At 28.1% G+C, this 22,942-nt stretch overlaps 1 protein-coding gene across 1 annotated transcript; it reads left to right on the top strand.

Annotated features, from left to right (window-relative positions):
* Positions 1 to 19,628: 19,628 nt before the first annotated feature.
* On the top strand, positions 19,629 to 22,689 carry Ktl (BTB/POZ domain-containing protein Ktl). The gene is made up of 2 exons (XM_027349382.2): positions 19,629 to 20,315; positions 21,783 to 22,689. Exons 1-2 carry the CDS (start codon positions 20,010 to 20,012, stop codon positions 22,407 to 22,409), a joined length of 933 nt encoding a protein of 310 aa, XP_027205183.1. The 5' UTR covers positions 19,629 to 20,009; the 3' UTR covers positions 22,410 to 22,689.
* Positions 22,690 to 22,942: the final 253 nt, after the last annotated feature.

The following is a 22,942-nucleotide window of genomic DNA, read 5'->3' as shown; positions in this document are numbered from 1 at the left end:
TTTACTATACTTTATTTTATTTTATTTTGTTGTTTCTTAAATAAATTATCCAAACGAGAATAAAGCGAAAACGAACAAAATCGATTACATTAGAAGAAAATTTTGTTTTGAAGAAAATAATAATAAGCATCATCAACAGCAAAATCGCTAACTAAATTAAATGATTGAATGTTCATCATCATTGATGATAGAAGGAAGGAAATGATGCGAGAAAAAAAATAACATTAGCATCATCATCATACGCAGGAAAAAGAAAATGAGCAACAATAACAAAAAATTTAATACTTTTACCAAAATTATCAAATGTTTTTTATTTTTACTAATAGAATTTGGCCAAAACAGTGAGACAAAAATAGTGAGAATTGTTTTCATTAAAATATATAAAGTTATGAATCAATCGATAATGATGATGATCATCATGTTTGAGATAATGAAGGAATGAATGAACCAGACTATCGAATTCTAGACGACTAGAAGCAACAAAAAAATGTTTATTTATTTTTATTATTATGATTCTATGGAATTCTAAAGTCTGTAGACATCCCACCAAGAAACCAAACAAACAAAATGAATTGAATCAAATATAACCTAAAGCAAAGAAATTTGTTGTTGTTTTTTTCTGTTTGTTAATATTGTCAATTTCTCACACTCAACACTCTCTCTCTCACTTTTTTGGAACATGACCAGAAATCCATAACTTTTGTTTGGTTGTTTTTAATGAATTTTTATTATACATTTTCTCGAAATTCTGGTGTGTGTGGTAATGGCATTCACGATAAACATCATTATCATTATCAGCATTACCATTATATTGGTTATCATTTGCATCGTTTTGCTGTTGTTTTTTCTTGGATCATTTTTTCTTCTCTATATCACATAAATAATTATATTCTTTCTTTTTCCGGATAAAGAATATTATCTCATTTTTTTCATAGTAAAAAAGCCATTTTACCAACAACAATTTTTTCTTTTGGATATCCCAACCAACGAAATACAAAATATAAAATAAAATTAATAAAGAAAAATGAATGCAGTTTTTGTTTATTATATGTGTGTATGTCTCTAGTTCGAATGATCGATTTGTTTGGGGATGTAGTTTGTTTGTTTGGTTGGTTGGTTGGTTGGTTGGTTGGTTGGTTGGTTGGTGATTATAAATTCTCTAACATATTTGCGTTGTTGTTGTTGAATGAAATCTGATACAGACACACAGACAAGCATAACCATTATGTAACAAGAGGGTACCGAAAAAACCTAAAGACAAAATGATTGACATGGTTTTTGGCAGCAATTGTAGCAAAAGCGTCAAGAATTCTTTGCAAATAAGAAAGTTAACCAGAAAAACAGAAAAATGCAAATTTGCTTGCCGTTTGTCGTTGTTGTTGTTGATGATGTTTTTATCATTTTTACTCCTGGTTAAAAAAGTAAAACATTTTTCTCTTTTTTTTGACATACTAGGATAATGTTGACAAAAATGCATGTATGATATGCATCGTTACTGATCCCCAGAAAGAAAAGAATTTCATAATTGCACCAAGATTATTTTTTTCGGGTATTTTCCAGATGAAAAAACCCGAAAAAAGATTTATTTTGGACATTTGTTACATTTCTAAGATGTTTTTAAACTTTTTTTTATAATTTAAAGATTGTCACACTAAAACCCATGATGATTTTAATTTCCGATCAATTATAAATTGTTATAGCTACAATTTTGATTATAAACACACAAGCACAAACAGATAATAAGTTATCATTCAATCTGATGATCAATAATAATGATTGATAAACTTGTTGCTCAATATGTCAATTATGTTTAAAAGAAAAATTTTCATCAATTTTTTCAATCTAAATTGATCGATCAAATTCAGGATTCGATTATTATCGAGAAAGAGAAAAATTCACTCCTGCTTTTTTATTTATGATTGATTGATTTTTGATTTGAAGGACCATAAAAAAATAAAAAATCTCATTTCATCATTTCAGAATCGAATGCTGAATGTTTGGTTTTTTCTAAAATGTCAAGCGGAAATTTTTGGTGGTTGTTGCTCAATTGAACAAAAATTGCTTGAGGGAGTTTATTTGTAATTATTATTTGGGTTTGTTGTCATTAGTGAATGAACGAAATAAATAGAAATAAAAAGAAAAAGAAATCGATTGCAAGGAAAAAATAAATTGTTGAAATGAATTTCAAAATGAATGAGTTCTTTCCAATGGTGAACGATAGAATTGTAATGACTTGAATTCATAATGATAATATGATTATTCTACGTTCAATCAATGATAACGATTCAATCGATCTATTGGATTCGATTTTTTTCATTTCTGGCCCTATATATTTGATTCAATTTCTATTAATGATAATGATTATGATCATCATTATCATGATAATGGTTTGGCACAATTTTTATCCAATATTTCAAGGTTGTATTGAATATTTATATTGCACTATTGAATATTTATACTACACTATTCACACAAGACAAAAAACCACAAATTTCTGAATTTGGTTTGGTTTGGTTTTTTTCGTTAGCAAATTATTCCATTTGGTATCATAGTCGAATGAAATGAATTGAATCAAATGGAAAGATTTAATTTCAAAAAAATAATCAAATTTTTTTTGATTTGAAAACGATGTTCGTTTCTTTTTTGTTGTTGTCGTATTTGTCACATTCAAATTCAATTGAAATGTAAATTGCAATTTGCTTGTTGGCTTTCATTCAAACATTTTATAAAATTTGATTATTCAATTCAAATTTGGTTCCTTTTTCTTTTTTTGGACAACAGATTTTATTCGGGTCGGGAAAGAAAAGCTTATATAATGTAAATCAGTTTGTCATTTCTTTTGAAAAACATGAAACCTTTAGGGGCAGACTCGCAATAAATTTTTATTTGGTTGTATTTTTCCTGTGTTTAAAAAAGGTAGAAAATAAAATTCTGTCATTTGTCAGGGATTTTGTTTCGTTAAAATTTGAAATTTGGATCGATTTTGGGAAATTTTCTATGTATTTATTTTTGGTTCGAAAAAAAATAAAATACCATCATGTTTCCCTAACCAGAATGATAAACTCAAATAATGGAAAAGTTTATTTTTGTTTTTTACAGTTTTCTGCATACAGTCAACTCTTCTCTATTTTTTTCTCTCTGGTGACTATCATCATCATCATCATTTGGATTGAAAGTTTTGTTGTTTTTCACGGTGCATTCCACCAGAAAACAGACATGCAACTTTTCTTTTTTTCCATCATGATCATCATCATCATCACCAACACATTTGACCATTATTTACAGTGATTATCATCAAAAACCATTAAAAAACTTGGTTGAACAGATTTTTGGTTAATATCATATAGTCCAATGGAACCAAATCACCAGTCGAACGATCATCATCATCATAATCAAGGTCATTTCCAATCGAGACAATCATGATGATGATGATGATGATTGTTTATAATTAAATCATGACGCTTTAAGCAAAAAACTTTTTTTCTTATTTCTTTTTTCTAGTTTTTTTCTGGTTGGATTTTATCATACTTTGTTTGCTTCTTTCTGTTATTCATATCAAGAAAATATTCTTCATGTTAAAATGATGATAATGGTATGGAAGAGAATCCAGCACCGGAAGAAATTGAAAAGCAAAAGTTTTCTTTTATACTTGCCTGAATGTTTCAGGGAATGTTTTTTGGCTTAACCATAATTGAGAACAGGCAGAAGTAATGATAATAAAAATAAAAATAATAATAATATTCTTCAACTTTGATTAAAAATTCATTCTTGAATTCAACTTTGAATATATGTGTTAGTGAATATTATCCATTATTATTAAATGAATCGTGGTGGTTTACTTTTTCCTATTTCGTAATTCTACTTGATTCTTTTTTGTTGGTATTTTCTATCATCATCATCATGATGATAATCATCTATTTCGAGATTCATCATTTGATATTTGCATGATTACCAAAATAATGATAATGATCATGTTGAACATTTCAATTGTTTTTTCTATTGTTTTTCGTCTTATTCTCTGGAAATAAAATGATTTTCTTTTTTTGACGATTATTTCCTAAATTGTTTTTCTTTGTCTTTTTTATTCCTGTACAAGAAATAATAATCATTTTCTTTTTTCTGATTAACAGAAAAAAGATGATAAGAATGTGAATTAAGATGAAAATTTCTGTTTAAAATTTAAATTTTTTTCAATTTCAAGCCAAATAGAAGTTATTGTTATTATTTTTACTGAATTTCTCGGTCTATTTCATCATTGGGTGATTATTTTCACTTTCACTTACAGTTATTTGTTTGTTTGTTATTTCAACATTATTTTCACATCGAGACTTTATGTTCGTGTCTGAGTGTAATGGTAAATTATTTTTTTCATCAAATTCGTTGATGATGATGGCGACAAATGATTGTGTTTTGGCTGTAATGGCTTTAAATTTATTATTATTATTTCAGCACGACAGGCTCAACGACAAACTAATATTATTATACAATATTCTTGTCTCGGTATCCTTTTGAGTGATGAATATTTTTTTCACAAAACGATATAAGAAGAATCTTGTAATTTTGTTTTTTTTTTTGCTTGTGATGGTGTCATCATCATCATCATTGGCCGACAACGACAAGATGTTTTACAATGTTTGAAACAAAACAACATGAAGAAAGAAGAGAAAAACATCTCAAATTTTTCCCAAGATTTTTTTTCTTTTGGTAAGAAAATTTTTTTGTTCGTTTTTATTGTTATTGTCATTCGTTTGGTTTGTTTTTTTGCTTTTGTTTTTTTTGTTCGCACACTTTTGTCATTGTCATCGTTTTGTTTCCTATGTGGCCAAAAAAAACAAAAAACAAAACAAATGTTGTGTGATGTGAATTTTCATGCAAAATGAAAATGTTTTCTCTCTTTCTCTGTTTTAACACCAGAAAACAAAGCAAAAAACTTTGTAAAGAAATTTGCATTCTTTACTTGTTATTCATTGGTTGTGTTGGCTTTTTCGAGAATCATTTTTCATTTTGGTTGACGAGCTTTTCTTTCTCTATAGATTCTAAGGTTTTTTTTTTGTTGCTGTTGTATTTGCCATTCTGGCTTTTTTTGATTCATAAATTTTGTTATTGTCCGTCTCGTTCACCATATTCGAAGAATCATGATGATGGCAGTGGTCAGTTAGTATAGAATTTGGAACATCGAAATGGATCGAAATGAAACATTTGTAAGGAAATATCCTAACCAAAATATTATGTGTGCTTGCATCATTTGTATTGTTGTTGTAGAAATAGAGTTTATTTTGTCGAATAATAACAAAAATTAACTGTCAAAATAAAATTTGTTTTTTATTTTCCAAAACCAAAAATAAATTTATATGGCTATGAACGCTTTTTTTCATTCTTTTTTATTGAATGGTCAGTAAATTCTCAAAAGTTCTGTTGTTCAATTTTTATTCGAACGAGAATCAGAATCAGGCCAAAAACATTTCTTTTTTCGAAATTTTGATTTTTAAAATTTCTGCAATAACGACGGAATTTATTGCCATGTAAAATTTTGTTTTGAATGAAATTCTTTGAAACTTTTACCGCATTTATTTTGTTGTTGTTCATCAATAATTCTGCTTTTGAATAAAGAAAAATTATTTATTATTATCATCGTCGTTTCAAAAGCTTATGATGGATCAATTTTTTTCTTGGGCAGAAATATTTTTGGAAACAACAACAAATTCCTGAAACTTTTTTTTAAATATCAAATATCGGTTACATTAGTTGATCATTAGTTGAAATTTTTTTGGCCTATTGGATAAGGGATGCTTTTGGTTTTTTAAGCTTTTTTTGGTTGTTGTTGATCGTTTTTGAACTTTGAAAAAAATTTGTTTTCATGATCCATTTAATTCAAACTGGCAAAAACGTTTCAGCGAATAAATCGAATCTACTAGAAGTTTTTTTGTTGTTCAAAATGATTTTCAATAAAAAATGAATTTTAAATTATTTTTTTTTTTTGAAGAAATTTTTTCAAGCAGAACCAGAAACATCGATGAAAAAAAACAAAAAACTGATTGCAATCTAAAAACAAAACAGAAAAAACATTGAAAATCTATTGTCTCTCATTGCGTATGTGATGCGTGTGTTGGTGTTTTTCACTGTGCGATGTGCTAAGCATCCTTTATGAGTTTTATTTGGAAAATTTTTTGCCTGGAAAAAAACCTAGATAGTATCTCTGATGATGATGATGGTGGTGTGAATAAAATATAAAACAATGAAAACGTTTTTTTTGCTGAAACAAAACTTGAAATAAATTCTATACACTGTGTGTGGCTGAATAGGCGTTCGTTTTTTGCTATTCACTAACATGAATATCTATTAATAGAAATTATTCTTTAGGAATTTTAATTTTACAATTTTCCAAATTGATTGATAGTTTTTAGTTAGTTATTAGTAGTTTTGGTTCATCAAATCGAAGGAAAGAATAAAAAAATTGGAATTATGTTGAAATCAAGTAAAGCATTAATTTTAATGATAAAATTGTGATGTCTATGTGAGTGAGACAGAGTTTCAAAAAAAAAAATTAGATGGCCAATAGAATTAATGAATGAAAAATTTCGTTTGATTCCCATATCGATATTTGTTGTTGTTGTTTGAAGAGTCAGCAGTCTGACTGAAAAAATTGACTAAAAATAAACGAAAACAAAACAAGGACAGCGAAAAAAATCGATAAGGCAATTCTCAATCATCAATGATCGTAGAGAAAACAACGAGAAAGAGGGGAAACGAACAAAAAAAGTAATTAAATATCATCGATTTTTCATCCAGGAAAAAACACTATGTGTGTGTTGATGTAATCGAATCGAGCACATTCTTCTTTTTAGATTCTTGAATTCTTTGCGTTGGTGAGAGAGAGATGCGGCAGACTTATATACATGCATTGAATTGTTTCATTGATTCATTGGCTTTTTATTTCCTTTCATATCTTTCATTTTTCTTGAAACTTTTTGTTGTTGTTACTTTTGATTCTCTTGTTGTTTACTAAGAACTATAAAAATACTAAGAAAAGCAATATTCTTTTCTTTTCTTTTTTAGTTTTCCGTTGATTTTAATAGTAGCCATAGATTTGATCAGCAGAATAAAAATATCTTGATGGAATTAAAAGGAAATAAAAGAACAACAATAATATTGATGGGTAACATAGCAACATCTTCAAATCAGCAACAACAACAAAAAGAATTACAATCGGATCAAAAAGAATAATATTTTGATTCGATTAAGTAACACTCAACTTGAGAAATGAAATGCAATCAACTACATCAAATATCGATAGTCTAAGCAAAAAAATATAAATAAAAATCTTAAAGTTATCATTTGAGATATGATTCAAGATATAACAATCTTGCTTTTTACCACTCACTTCAAAAATGAAATGATTTTTCATCAATATTTTGTTCGTTTTGCTTTGTTTGGCCGATGTGATGTCATGTTATAATTAGGAATTCAGGATTTCATTATCGATTGTTTTATAGTCAAAATTTGATTTAAACAACGTTTTGCCTCTATTTTATTCACGCTTAAATTATTAAGCAAAATTATTTATCAATTTAACATTTTATATGAAAAATGTCAATTGCATTCATCGTTGTTGTTGGGCAAGGAATAATTTATCATTTCCAACATTTTGGCTAAACTTCCTAACCACTCTGGTTGTGCCCCAACAGTTTTTCATCAAAAATTTTTTTTTGGTTTTCAGGTGAATGAGAAGAAGAAAAGTTTGCTTTGTGCATAATAAATGTTTTTTCTCTTCTGTTTTTGCTTCAAAACATACAAAAACAAATTCATTGATAACATCATCATTCATTTGATGTTGTTGTTGTTGCATAGAATTTTTTCTATTTTGGATTCTTTTCATTTGCACATGACATTGTAAATTTTTCCAAAAAAAAATTAATGAATTTCACCAGGAAAATATATATTCCGGGTATTTTTTTTGAAACACAAGGAATTTTTCTTTTTTCTCGAAAAATGATTCATGATGCAAAATTTAATATGGAAATCAACTGAATGCAGAAAATCAAATCAACGATCATTAGTGATATTTTCTTTCTTTTCTCTGTTCACCACCAACACCACAACTGAATTGAAATTGATGTGAAATCTCAATTTTAAAGAAAAATTTGACTTTCTTAATCATAAGTATCAATCAATTATTTCTTTTTTCCATTGTTTTTCCATAGACTGAACTCTCTCCCACCACTTCATCTTCGTTTTTGTTGTATTAACGCGTTCGCTACCAGCGACGCATATATGCGTCGTTTATTTGCTGTAGTTCTATGTGTTTTTCGAAATCTCCGGTAGCGAACGCGTTAAAATCAAAATTCATTATTATTTTTTGTTTTGTTTTGATCTCGAAAGTGTTGTATGTGTGTGGAGTGGAAATTGAAAAAAATTATTTGACTCATTAGAAAATTTTTCTCTTTCGCTTTCTCTCTCTCTTTATTGTTTTGGTTGTTGTTCAAGAGAAAAATGAAAAATGAATCTTTGAATCTTCATTTTTCTTTTTTATTTGGGCCTGACAAATACGTATGTGTCATAGACACACACATTTTTCTCTGTTCAAAAAAAGAAAGAATTCAAGGAACCAGCTGCTTTTGGCTTTGCTGGAAAAAACCCAAAGAAGAAGAAAAAAACTTTTTTCGTTTTCTTCAATTTCAATAACCCGAAAAAGAAAAAAAGACATTTTTTGAAAATGAAACTCGACGACGAAATTTGAAGATAAAAAAATTCCAAAACTTGAAAACTAGAAAGACATAGGAACATTTTTTCGAACGATACATCTCTCTGCCGGATGATACAATTTTGTTTCTCTCCATCATTTTCATCATTGAAAGTTTGAATCGAAAAGCAAATCAGATCAATGTGTTTAGTGTGTGTGTTTTTCTTCATATTGATTGGATTAAAGTTTGTTTCATTTTTTTCTCGAATCACGTTGAATGATAAAGTTTTTTTGTTTGATTTTTTGTTTTTGTTGTTTTCTAAAATACAAATGGGATTTTCTTTCTCGTTTTTCTTTGAACCAAATAAATTAAATGATTGAATCGAATTTCAGTCTTTGTTTTTCCAAATTTTGTTTTTTCCCAACAAATGAATGAAAATGAAAAAACAAAAACAAAAAATACGATCCATTTATTACATTATTTGCATTCAAGTTTTGGTTTTAAGTTTTTGTTAATTTTCTTTTAAGATTTAAATCTGAGCAAAGAAAGTTTTTCACAAGAAATTTGTTTGATGATAAATCATTTTCATAATCATCATTATTATTAAAGAATTCGGATTCTCTCTTTCTCATTTAGTTCTATTTGATCATGACATTTTGACTTTCACAGAATATTTTTCGTTGAATGTATGGGGTTGCAAAAGATTATTATTATTATCATTATTTTCACTTGAACAAATATTTTGATCAGAATTTTCTTAATGATGACAAAGAAAAAATTCCGTTTTGTCTCCGTACAGAATTTTGTGAACACTAAAAAGAAAGCAAAATTTTTTCCAGTAGATTCTGTTTCGGATCATAATTTTGAACATTCATAAATTGAAAATCTTAATTTTAATTTCAAAAAAATCCATTTAAAATATTGTACGGATTTGATTTTCTTTATTTATTCTCTTTTTTTGCATCAAAATCTTATTTTTAATCAATTTTTTTCATCATTCTTAAAGTGTATGTGTGTGTAACGATGACAACCACCAGCAGCAAAATGAAATGACAAACAAACAACAAATTTCGACATTCATTCAATCCAATAAATGGAAGGAATTTATCGCAATTACATAATATTTGATTCCATAATTAATGAATTTTTGTGACACATCATTTTCTGTTGTGATTTTCCATTTTTTCCGGTCTCTCTAGCCCGATTCCGGATCCACTAAAGCAATTTATAATGTGGTTGTGGTTGATTTTCTTTCTCTCTGTATGTGTGTGTGACAATTTGATTTTCGACAGCTAAAGTCATAGGCCAAACGAAACAAAAAAATGCAATCATCATTTATTGAATGAATCGGAATGTATTGGAAATCCTAGTTTCGTTTCTCTTGAACATCATCATATTTGCCTTGAAGCTATCAGATCATTTTTTTATGCAATGAGGACTTTGTAAATTGAATATTTTCACTTTTTTTCTCTATTGCTTTGTTCTTTTTTTTTACTTTGAACAGAATTCTTGCTTACTGGCTTCTTTTTTTGAAATATTCTGATTCTTTAGATGATGATGATGATCATTAGTTTTTATCATCAGGGAAGAATAAATAACTAGATTATAATTGATTATCATTACTTACTGATTCTACTGATATAGTGTGTCCCTTATCAAATATCATCGTATCATCATCATCAGATAAATAGATTAATTCAATTTCGAAATTGGCGAATATTGAAACTTCAAACTTGAAAGATTGCATAGATATGTTATTAGTTTTGTTTTCTTTTGGTCTTTTCCATCTTAGAAACAAAAAAAATCTTATCTTTATTTTATTTGACTATCATCATCATCATCATCATCATTATTATTATTATTATTATTATTGTTTCTGGAAAAGAATTTCAGAAACAAATGAAACAAAATTATAATGCAACAATCCATAATCATCATTTTTTATAATGATGTGTGTGTGTATTGATGCAATAAAAAAATCTTGAAAGATTGAAATCTTTTTTTATTATTTCTTTTTTACATATAAACACTTGGAACTAAAAGAATGAATAAGTTTTGATTTTTTTTTGTGGAACAAATTACCACATTATAAACAAATAGATTTTCTTTTCTTGAATAATTATTTTATTCAATATTCTTATGAATTTTAGCATGAAATAATAATGATAATGATGATAATGAATAATTTACTATTATATCTAAACAATCATTTCTATATATAAATATAGTTCACTTAGGTTAGGTTGATGACTATGACTGTGACTGTGATTCATAGTTGAGTGAGGTTAGGTTGCTGACTATGACTATGACTGTGATTCATAGTTGAGTGAGGTTAGGTTGCTGACTATGACTATGACTGTGATTCATAGTTGAGTGAGGTTAGGTTGCTGACTATGACTATGACTGTGATTCATAGTTGAGTGAGGTTAGGTTGATGACTATGACTGTGACTGTGATTCATAGTAGAGTGAGGTTAGGTTGATGATCATGACTAATTTATTATCTCGAAAACTTAAAACAATTTTTAGCAACAACAATATTGAGAGCTTAAGAAAGAAAATTATTAATTAACAATGGTATTTGATTAATCGATAATAATCAATAAAAAATACATTTTATTCTGTGTGTGTTTGGGTATATATGAGGATTATATGCTTATAGTTTGTTTTTTTTTCTGAGTAAATAAATAAATATAATACTCTCTATATAAATGCATAGGGTGCGTGGATGCAAAATTATTATCATCATCAACATCATCATTTCATTTGCCTTCTGGTTGTTGTTGTTGTTTAGTCGGAAATTTATTTCATAGTTTATTTCTCTTTTTTGGTTAAAATATTTTGTTGTTGTTTAGTCAGAATTAATGGAATATTTTCCTGAAACATTATACATAAAGATACCAAGCATTCAAACCAAATTTCTCAATCATCTTTTATCGTTATTCTTGTTGTTTTTATTTATTGGAATTCTTAACAACAACAAAAATCCTGCAACTAAAAAAACTAGACCATCAATATATAATGAATTACATTTGAGGGGTAATATTAGTATGATTTACGATTCTATCAAAGAATATTCTTTCTTTATAATTTCAGAATTTTCTTCTTCAATAACAGCAGCATACTTTTTATCCAGATTTTCTTTTTGATTAAAAAAATGAATTCCAACTATCAAAAAGTACTTATAATTTAATTACTAATGGAAACCAAAAAAAAAGAAAAAAAATGCAACTGAAAATTATGAAAATAGAGGGAAAAAGGCATAATAAATTAATTTATTATGTAATTTGTGTTCAATAATGATATTGGCAAGAAAAAAATAAAATTCGTTATTATTATTAGCGAGAATTGTACCAACCTTTAAAAACAATTTACATATTAGACATTTACACAATTTTTCTTCTCTTGTCCCATTCTCAATTGAGAATTTCAATCATGATACACACACTGAATTGTTCTTGATAGATTCTGCTGTAACAAATCATTCTTCAATTTCTATGTTATATGTCGCACATACACCTCTCTCCTGAACACTACACTACTTTTCTTCTTTTTTCTCATTCAAACAGAAAAATTATAATTGGGTAGAAATAATCAAGCGAAAAAATAGCCTAAATCTTTATGCCAACAAACTAACTGGTGGCAATCATTTGCTGATGATGATAATGATAAACTATGCAAACAATAAAAACAACAGCAACAACAACAACAACAAAACTTGTAATGTAATAATAAATTTTTATTATTATAAATATATAAATGTCATTGGGCGGATATGGCGCCCAATAACAATAATAATCATCATCATCATTAATAATAAATGATAACATAACAGCTATTTGGGTAACAGATTCATAAATGATAGAAAGAGAGAGAGACATTAGCCAAACAAGCAAAAATGGAAAATAACAAAAAAATATTAATATATTTGAATGAATGAAGAATGATAATCATAATGGTTATGTAACACAATTTTTTTCACAGAAAGTTTTCGATTAAAGTCATTAAATAAATCTTTCGCTCTCTCTCTCTCGCTCTCTCTCTCTCTCTCTCGATATATATTACGGTAATGATAATCATCATCATTATGGTTATTATTATGAGAGAGAATGTTAAACATCTTTTTTGTATAGATTTACATTTCATCATTATTAAATTAACCCGAATCTTAATATCATCGGTATCATAGGCCATAGGCCAGGAACCAAAATGAAATAAATCTTTTGTTTGGTTATTTTGGTTTGATCAGATGGATAATGTTTTTCACTGATTTTACTGATAATTATTGTGACATTCACAGTTGTTTTCTATTTTGCCAAAATAAATTCTTTCAAAAGAAAATATTTTCTCTTTTCTTTTTTTTGAAAAAAGAATTTAATCGCAAAAAACTGAACCACATAATACTCATTAATGTTTCGAATCATTCATCCATTTGACCAGAAATGATTCTGGTCGTATCTGAAATGATCCATAATCATTCTGCGTTGTTTGCTTGATTTTGACAATAATTCAATTTTTTCATCTTATGTTTCTCTCTTCACCAATGGAAAAAATCAATATAAATCATCGATTATGTATATGATTCATTTCGACAACAAAAAATGAGGATTTTTAATGGTCTGTGAAACCAAGATGGCAAAAAAACTAACAAATCACAGTTTTCAATTTGAATTTAATGAGCCAAAATGATCAACATCATGATGATGACAATAAAATGATTTTTGCTTTGTTTGTTTTAAAATTCAATTTTCAATTTGAACTTTGCGAGAATCTAGACAACAAGCCAATCTAATATATAAGTTTTGAGTGCTAACAGTAACAAAAATCATATTTCAATTTTGATTAGAAATTTGAGTGAAACAAAAAAAAAGCAAAATTAGAAGAAACATGAACGACAACATTGTCATAATATTTTTGTTTTCTTATCGGTCAAATTTCGTATGATGATGATTGTTTAGACTGTTTTGCCTGGCTATTTGATTTCATATTTTTCTTCAATCAAATCAAAGAAATAACATTGATAAAAGTAAATTATTTCGCAATTTATTTCTCGAGTTTCATTGGCAAAAAAATATTCTGTTGTTATTGTTGCTCAATTGCACAATCAAATTTAGTAAGCCGGTATGGAAATCATTTTCCACCAAAAAAAAACGATTCTTTATCAATTTTTGAATATCACCATAATAACATCAACAACAAAAATTTTACACACTGCATTGATAAAGGATTTTCATCCGCCGAGAATCCAAAACAAAAAAATCAATAAAAATTCTTTCGAAAGAATTGAAAATCCATACATCAGTCAGTCTTTCAAACGAAAAATATTCAAAAATTCATTTGCATTATTTTGCAAGAATGGGTTGCATATTCTTTTTGTTGCCTATTTTCCATTTCTCTCAAGTTTATTCTCTCTCATATTTTTTCCACTTGAACAAAATCAAAAAATGTTTTTTTACCCAAAATTTCTTCAAGATTTAGTTTCAATTTCGTATTTCTTTTTCCGGGTACGGTAAAATCCGAACAAATATTCTTGTGACATTCGATTCTATTGGGCAATATTTTCGTTTTTTATTTTGGTATAAAATATGTCATTGTCACACACACATTTTGATCATCATAATTTTGTCATCATAAATTTCACTCACTCACTTAAACATTGTCAAAAGTTGAAAATTATTTTTTCAATTCCTAAATTTTGTTTATTCAAGGAACAACAACAACAAAAGTTTTATCAAATGACAAAACAAATCAAAAACAAATGCTGTTGATTGCTATGATAGTTCAATGATGATGATGACCATGACAAGTAAGATTTTAATTTGCCTGTCAAATAAATGAAAAAATATTTTCAAAAAATGAAACTAAAGCGCTTTTTGTCAATTGATAAAATGATCCTGCCCTCCCAAACAATTTAAATGCTAAGTGTGTGTGTGTGCAAATTCTGCAAAAGTCATTTTGAAAAAAAAATTTACCACACCAATCCAACACACACCATATCATTAATTTGTCGAATCAAATAAATTGATCTATGTGAGGCAAGAAAGACAAAATTAATATAATGTATGTGTGTTTGATTTATTCTTCGATTCAATAATTTTCTATTTTGGGACCAAATGAATTATTGGTTTGATCATTATGGATCAGTTAATACGTTGTACGTAAACATAAAAACAAACAAAAAACGGCCCAACACAAGTCTAGTTTTTTCCCTTTCCTTTTTTAATCTTTGTTGTTTTTATTTGTAAAATCTTTTACTTCTCTCCCATTCACTGATAAATATAATGATTTAAATAATGAATAACCCTTTCAGTATATTTGCCGATGCAAAACTACAGTCAAACAAAACAAAACAAAATTGCATTAATGATTTATTATTCAATTCTCAATTTTACTGCTCTGCTTTGTTTATATTTTATTTTTGCTTCATTTGATTCTCTCTCTCTCTCTCTCTCTCTCTCTCTCTCTCTCTCTCTCTCTCTCTCTCTCTCTATCTATCTATGTTTCTGTTTTGCTCATTATTATTTATCTGTTTATTGGTTGATAATGATGATAATATCATGATCATCATAATCGAACCACACATAAGTACAGTGAAACGTAAAATGAACTCAGGATTTTGTTTTTCCGATTTTTCGTTATTTTGCTATTTTTAGTTTTGTTTTCACATCCACACACACACAACAAAACATAACAACAAAACTAGGGTGAAATAAAGATAAAAATATAACTTTTTTGATTAATTGATTGATTGAAATTTAGTGATGATAATAATGATAATTGATGGTCACATTATTATTATAATGCATGACATTCATTGCTACACTATTTCTTTGTTGGTTGATTTTCTCTCCTCGTAAATTGGTTTGAGAAAAATGCTAATCATATGATTAGATTTGATTTTTTAAAATTTTGAAATTATAAATTTTCAATGTCATCAACGGATTAAATAGAATGGAAAAAAGTATACTAGTTGTTACTTGGTGAATGTTATCAATGTTCATAATCAATGTTTCTTCTTTTTTGTTTGTTTGTTAATAATTTCAATTTATCAATTATCCAATGAATGAAAAACTGGTATTTTATTCGTTTTTTGTTTGTCATTGAAATGATTTTCTCCTTCATTCAAATCAATTAGTTTTCAATTAAGAATTTGTGCGTTTTATTTGGCTGGCGCTGCTGCTGAAGTTGCTTGATAATAATAAATATTGATTCAATTTTGTATTAGTAAAATTTGTCAAATTATCAAGGCTAATTAATTGCAAACAAAAATTATTTTTCTTTTTTTAATTGCTACGAACGTGTGTACTTATAGCAAAATAAAACAAATAACAAAACTTTGCTGGATTTCATCATTAGCATCGTTTTATTATCAAGGTTTTAATTGAAAACAAAAACATTAGAAAAATTTCCCCTTGACCATTTTTCTTGATAATGATGATAATTCATTTGAAAATTCCATGCAATTCTTTTATCAATAAGTTTTTTTAATTGAAAGAAATATCCATTTCAAATTAAAATGAAATCAAACCACAACCACCAAATAACATCATCAATTCAATTTGACGATTGAGTGTGAATCATGGTGTGAATCAACATTCAATCACACATATGGTCACAAGACGATTGAAAGAAAGCTAAATTTGAATGTTGTTGTGGTTTTGGAAAGTGAAAAACAAAATTTTTATTCCATGTAAAAACCCTAAGCAAAAACTTGATTTTTTTTCCACATTCATATGACGTAATGTGATAAAGTGTGTGATGATGATGATGAAGTTGAATTGCATTCGTCAATTCTTTGAATGTTAGAAACGGATTTTTTGGCATTGATGCGAGGGTGTTTGATTCTTCAATTCATCGATTCTTTTATTGTTGATGGTGATTTTTTTCAGTTGTCATTGTGTGTGTGTTTTCTTTTCTTTTCTTTTGGTTTGACAGGGAGAAGAGAAAAATGAAATGCATACATTCCAATCATTTTTCTATTTCTATTTCAGCCAATATATCAAATATTGATGACTATCGAGAATTCGAGAATGATTATTCATAAATATTTGATTGATTGGTCATTGTTGGAAAAGTAAATCAGTCAATATTTTTGTTTGTTTGTCATTGGAAATTATTGAAATGAAATTGTCCGTAAGAAATTGTTTTTGTTGGAAATTTGAAATGGCTGGAATAAATGATGAAGAAAAATCAAAGATATATCAAACACTGGTACTAAATTCTGGTCCTATATCCTGACATTGTTTTTTTCAAATTTCAAATAAAAAAATGATTATTATTCAAATTAATCATCGAGAATTGAATTTGATATTATTGAATTTAGTGCATAGTTAGTTTTATTCAGCGGTACAACCAAAAAATTCCTGATTATGCGGTTTTTTCATTCAATAATGATGATGAGATGATTGAACAACAACAAAAATCATCATTATCATTCAACAATAAATGATGATGATCATTATTATTATGATAGTTGTTGTAATGCGAGTTTCTCTTATTATTATTAAAATATAAGAAAATATATTTACTAATTTTTATTATAACACACCCTTATATTCACTTATCGACACTCAAGATTTGCTGATATGTTCAGAAAATCTTGTTGGCTGTTGTTGTTGATCACCTCCTTCTCTTTATGAGTAGAATTTTTTGCAATATAGTTTGTCATTTCCGATTATGAAAATTGATTATCACAAATGATTATTATGACAAGAATTATAGAGATAATCAAAACAGCCATTTCATCAATTACTATTTTTAGATTTTTTTAGAAATGATGAATGGCTCATTGTCAAATATTTATAATAAAAAAAATAAAACGAGCAACGGAAACGAGACTAGCCGGAACCGATCAGACAAGTTTCAAATTTCAAGAATTGAAACGAAACGAAATTCTTCAGAATTCGCATGTTTACAAATCTAACATTGATTTTTTTTGGGGAGAGAAATTTTTTATTGTTTGCTTTAACCGACACACACACAGAGAGAGAAGGATGGTGATGATAATAAAAGTGATTGCCAGTGTTTGATGGCAGCAACAACAAAAAAATTCATCCCAAAACACTAGCCACGTATACAATTTTCACTTTTCTGTTTCTTTCTTTTTTGTATATTTGCCTCGGATTCGATTTGTTTCTTATGTTGAAAGGAAAATAGAAGAATAACACAACAAAATGAAAAATCAACAACAACACAAAAAACATCCAAACTGATGGACCAATGATATATAGAGATAGGGAGATATTGAAAAGTGGAAATGATAATAAAATCAACATATATCCTTATCAATGCAATAATGATAATGATGATAATCATAACAAGAATAAATCGATCTCCCTGTGGAAGCAAAGAATTCTACGTGAAGAATTGCCCAACCTGTATCTCATAACCATCATGATGGACATAAAAAATTGAGGAAATAAAAAAACTATGATAGAACATCCATTATTTGTTGCCCTTGTTATTATTATTAAAGAAAATAATGTCGAGAAAAACGTGAAAATTTTTCTTTCTTTTTTCTGACCATTTTGTGAAAGCACCGAGAAAATATCAAAGTAAAAATGGGAATATAATTTTCGAGGCGGTGGTGATGGTAGTAGTGGCAATGTTTTTGAAATGAACAAAACAAAATTCCATCAATTTTTCTTCACATATTTTTTCCTTGTTTCTCGTCTATCTAGTCATTTCCGTTAAAGTTTATGTTTTTCTCTAAAATACCTCATCATCATCATCATCATCGATAACAACGATTTCTGTTGTCGATGATATATTTACACACATCCCAGGCAAACAAATAACACACACCAAAACCCAATCACCCAAACACACACATCAAGAATCGTCCGAATCAATAGCCCAAATCAAGAAGAAAAAAATTTGAAAAATTCTCTCATTACCATCACAACCGTACATACATACACAGACCAGACATACATTCCATAATCATTCTCAACTTTTTTTCTGCTTTGTTTTGCCCCAGTCTACAGTGAATGAATCTATGTGATATATGATGTTTGCGTGGGTGTTTTTGGGTCCTGTTATTTTTTCTTTTACTCTCTCTTTCTTTGGGTAATCTATATATATCTATAGATGGCCAAATGAAACAAACAGAATCATTCTGTTCTCGATTCTTTTTGGTTGTTGGATCTGTGAAAATAATAATGATAATGATGATAATGTTCGAGTCAATATAAAATGTTCTACCACTACTACCACTATTACCTAATATTGATATGGGTATGTGTAGTTGACAACAACCAAACATAATCATCAACGTCATTAATATGATCATGATCATCATCATCATCAAACAACAACAACAACAATAACAATATTTTCACCCTTGGAACTATGAGGGGGAAAATTATTACACCTACTACAATATCCAATCCAATGGATCTACATGCACAAACTGGAGAGAAATTTACTGGATTGAAGAAATAAAACTTGCATTACACTGAATAGAGGACCATCATCATTATCTAACTTTATAACAAATTCATAGATTTTCTATTCTATTACAACCTCAACAAACGCATCTGGTTGTATCTATCTTATAGCTATATCTACCCAACCAATCTACACATACATATACATCTTTTTTCAGTATAAATTCAAGAATCTAGAGATGCAAAAAGAAAGTGTATAAGGAAGAGAAAATATTACAACACGAAAATCAAAACCCAGAGAATGAGATGAAATCTCATATTGTTAACTTATTTGTATGGTTGGAAATTTTTTTCCAAATTCTCTATCCATGAGAATCACTTGACGCCATACATTATTCTGAAAATGATAATAATCATTTTGAAAATGTAATGAATTGAGTCGAATCCATATCCAGTCGATGTGTATGTGTAATATCAAAATTAAGATGCTATACACACACACAGTGTATATATAGATGGCAAATTATTTCAACAGGAAAAAACATTTATTTTTTTATTTTTGAAAGATACAGACGCACGCAGATGTTTCTGTTTTTTGGGATATGTGTTCGTACATTCAATATTTGGGCGCCAAACATTGAACATCATTCCATTCCATTCATTCATCCGTCTTAATGAAACAGAGAAATTAAATTAATGTTGTTGTTGTTGTTTCTAGTCTGTTCAATTTAGTTTAATTTTTTAATTTTGCATATAAAAATTTCAGAGTCAAAGAGTTTTGTCAAGTTATGAAGAAAATACCTTTTTTGTTTGAACATTGTATATGTGTCTGTTGTAAATTTGTTATATAAATTGAAAATTTATTCAAAACCAAAATAATTTTCAAACAACAACAACAAGTGATTCCTACCACAAATGACAATTGAAACCAAGGTGCAAAAATGAGCCTTAATACAATTTATCTAAATGTTGGTGGTCAAAAATACACCACAAAAAGAGAAACATTACTATTTGTACCAGAATCACGTTTAGCATCATGGTTTCGTACAACAACAAATGATAATTGTAACAAGATAAAATCCATAAATGCATCATCATCATTACCATTACAATTGCCATCATCAACAACAACAACCACATCATCAACATCTACAGCATCATCATCAACATCATCATCATCATCAGCATCATCGACAGTAACGGCAACGTTATCCAATATAGATGATGTAATCAGTAAAGATTGCAAGGTATTATTAATATGATGATGCTATTTACTTATTTATTTCACATAAAGATTCAGGTGTCATTAACTATTTGCTGTGGAAAATGTCTATACATTATTTAGTTTTATACCTTAAGTCTGTACGTGCATGCTTTCTGGATCATTATCATCATGATGCATGTGTAGAAGGAAAATACATTTATTTACAAATCAAATATATTTTTCTCATAACCAACAACAATCATTCCATTCAATGATTACTATTTAAAGATGTGCGAATATTTTGATTTTTGTTTTCCTTTGTCAATGTTTACATTTTTCTAGCCATAAAAAACAACCATTTTCACCCACATCAGGATAACGTGACAAAATTATTAAATTGGTTTACAAATATTTATTCATTGGCAAGTGAAATTTCTATTGCAATACTTTCTAGAATCGATGATGATAATGATAATGATGACATTGTTAATGATTGTCATTCCAGTTGTATTGTCTTTTCATATAATGATCATCATTTTCCTTTCTCTACCCTTCTCTCCTCTCCATTGTTTATTATCGGATTAAAATGGTGGAGAAATTTTCTATTTAAAAATGTCAATTTCCTTTTCTATGGAATTACTAAAAAGAGAGCGCTTAAGTTACCTTTTTTCTAAATTTTGTTTTTATTTTTGTTAGCACTATACTTTGGGCCTGACTAATAAATTCTTACAAAGATAAAATATATATAATTTTCGAAATATAAAATTTGAAAAACAATGGAAATCAGTCAGTTAGTCATTCATGTCAAGTCATTTGCACAGTGAGGAATGTTCAACCTGATAATCATATTGATATCAGAGGAAAAAAACATAAAATTTTCCGAAAGAAATGGAGTAACTAGAAAAAAAACTTTTCATGAATATATGGGAAAAATTCCTGAAAAATTGAATAAGATTTACAAGTAAGGATAGGAACTGAAATTCAAAACTTGCATCTTGAAAAATCTCCTATCTACTTTATCATCATCATTGCTGTCATTTTATTGAAGGGGCCATGTATGTTGTATGTGTAACATGTTATGTAATGTAATATTTTGCTACTACATACATGGTATATGATTGTAATAAATCATTTTTCTTTGAATTCAACAACAACAACATCACAAAAAAGAAAACAAAAAATTAACTTTTTTTTGTTGCATTTCATCTTTCGTTTTTGTTGTATGGATCAGAGAATTTTGTTTGCAAATGCATTATACACTTTTTGTTTTGTTTAGAATGAATAAAACAAACAAAGTGATAAGATTTTTTGTTTTTCCACAGAATCTATTGGCATAATGAATATAGTGTGTGTGGGAAAGTGTGAAAACAATAGATAACTTGATTTGAATTGAACAAGAATCTAATGAAAGATTGATTTGATTTATCTATTTTTTAAAAATTATATATTTGCCATTCAAATGATCGGGATGGAAACCAAACCAAACTAAAACAAACCTCAATTGGAAAAGGGGCGATTCGTGATAGATCGTGATGGTTGCCTATTTCGACATATATTAAATTATTTACGCAATAAAGGCATGGTAACATTGCCTGAACATTTTATGGAACATCGTTTATTACGTATTGAAGCCGAATATTATGGTCTGGATGATTTAGCTAAAGCAATGATTTCACCGATGCCACGCTCACCAATATTAACCAATAATAATGGCAGTAGCCATGGTGGTTATGGCATTGTCAAAGGAACTGGTGGCCCCGGATTCATTACTGTTGGTTATCGTGGTTCATTTGCATTCGGTCGTGATGGATTAGCTGATGTGAAATTTCGAAAATTGACCAAAATTCTTGTATCTGGCCGTGTAGCCTTATGTCGTGAGATTTTTGGTGATACATTGAACGAATCACGTGATCCGGATCATTGTGACGATGACAATCGTTATACGGCTAGATTTTTTCTCAAACATTTATGTCTTGAACAGGCATTCGACTGTCTACAGGAAGCCGGTTTTCATATGGTTGGTTCATGTGGTTCAGGTACATCAAGTACACCGGCAAATGAACCGGTCAAGCCGGGTATCGATGCTGAAGAAACACGATGGAATCATTATAATGAATTTGTGTTTTGTCGTCCATAAATGATATATTTTATATTTAACAGATTAACTATTAGAATTACAATTCATTACTCAATGATAACCAAACCAAAACTATTTCATTCCGCCAATTACCAATAACAACAACTACCAAAATTCTCATTATTCAATCTATCAACACCAATCTTTCAATACTTAACAATTACATGCATAAATATTAAACATATTTCTATTTTACAATGCTCCAGATAAACAAACCAATTCTATTGCAGATTACAGCTATATACTTTTCAATAAAATTCAATCATTTCATTATTTTCAATCCATTCAATATTTCAATTATGACCACAAACAGAGGAGAGAATTTTCTTTTCATGTCCGCGCTGCCATCTATTGTTGAAAACTGGAAAATTAGTGTGAAAAATTTTCATTGAAATTGCTATGATAAAGAAAAAGAATGGTGAAAAATAACGACAACAACAAATGAAAAAAAGATTTTATTTTTCGAATTGAGAAAAAAAGTTCAAAATCTTAATCAAATTACAATTCAGGAGTAAACGAAAAAAAAATTTCAA

The sequence above is a fragment of the Dermatophagoides pteronyssinus genome, unplaced genomic scaffold (assembly GCF_027571235.1).
Source record: "Dermatophagoides pteronyssinus isolate colony J.1.1.1.1 unplaced genomic scaffold, Derpt_VIB-CSIC_2022.12 sq0017, whole genome shotgun sequence".
In the NCBI taxonomy this organism is placed as follows: domain Eukaryota; kingdom Metazoa; phylum Arthropoda; class Arachnida; order Sarcoptiformes; family Pyroglyphidae; genus Dermatophagoides; species Dermatophagoides pteronyssinus.
The sequence above is the reverse complement of the archived record's forward strand: the minus strand, read 5'-3'. Positions and strand labels throughout refer to the sequence as shown.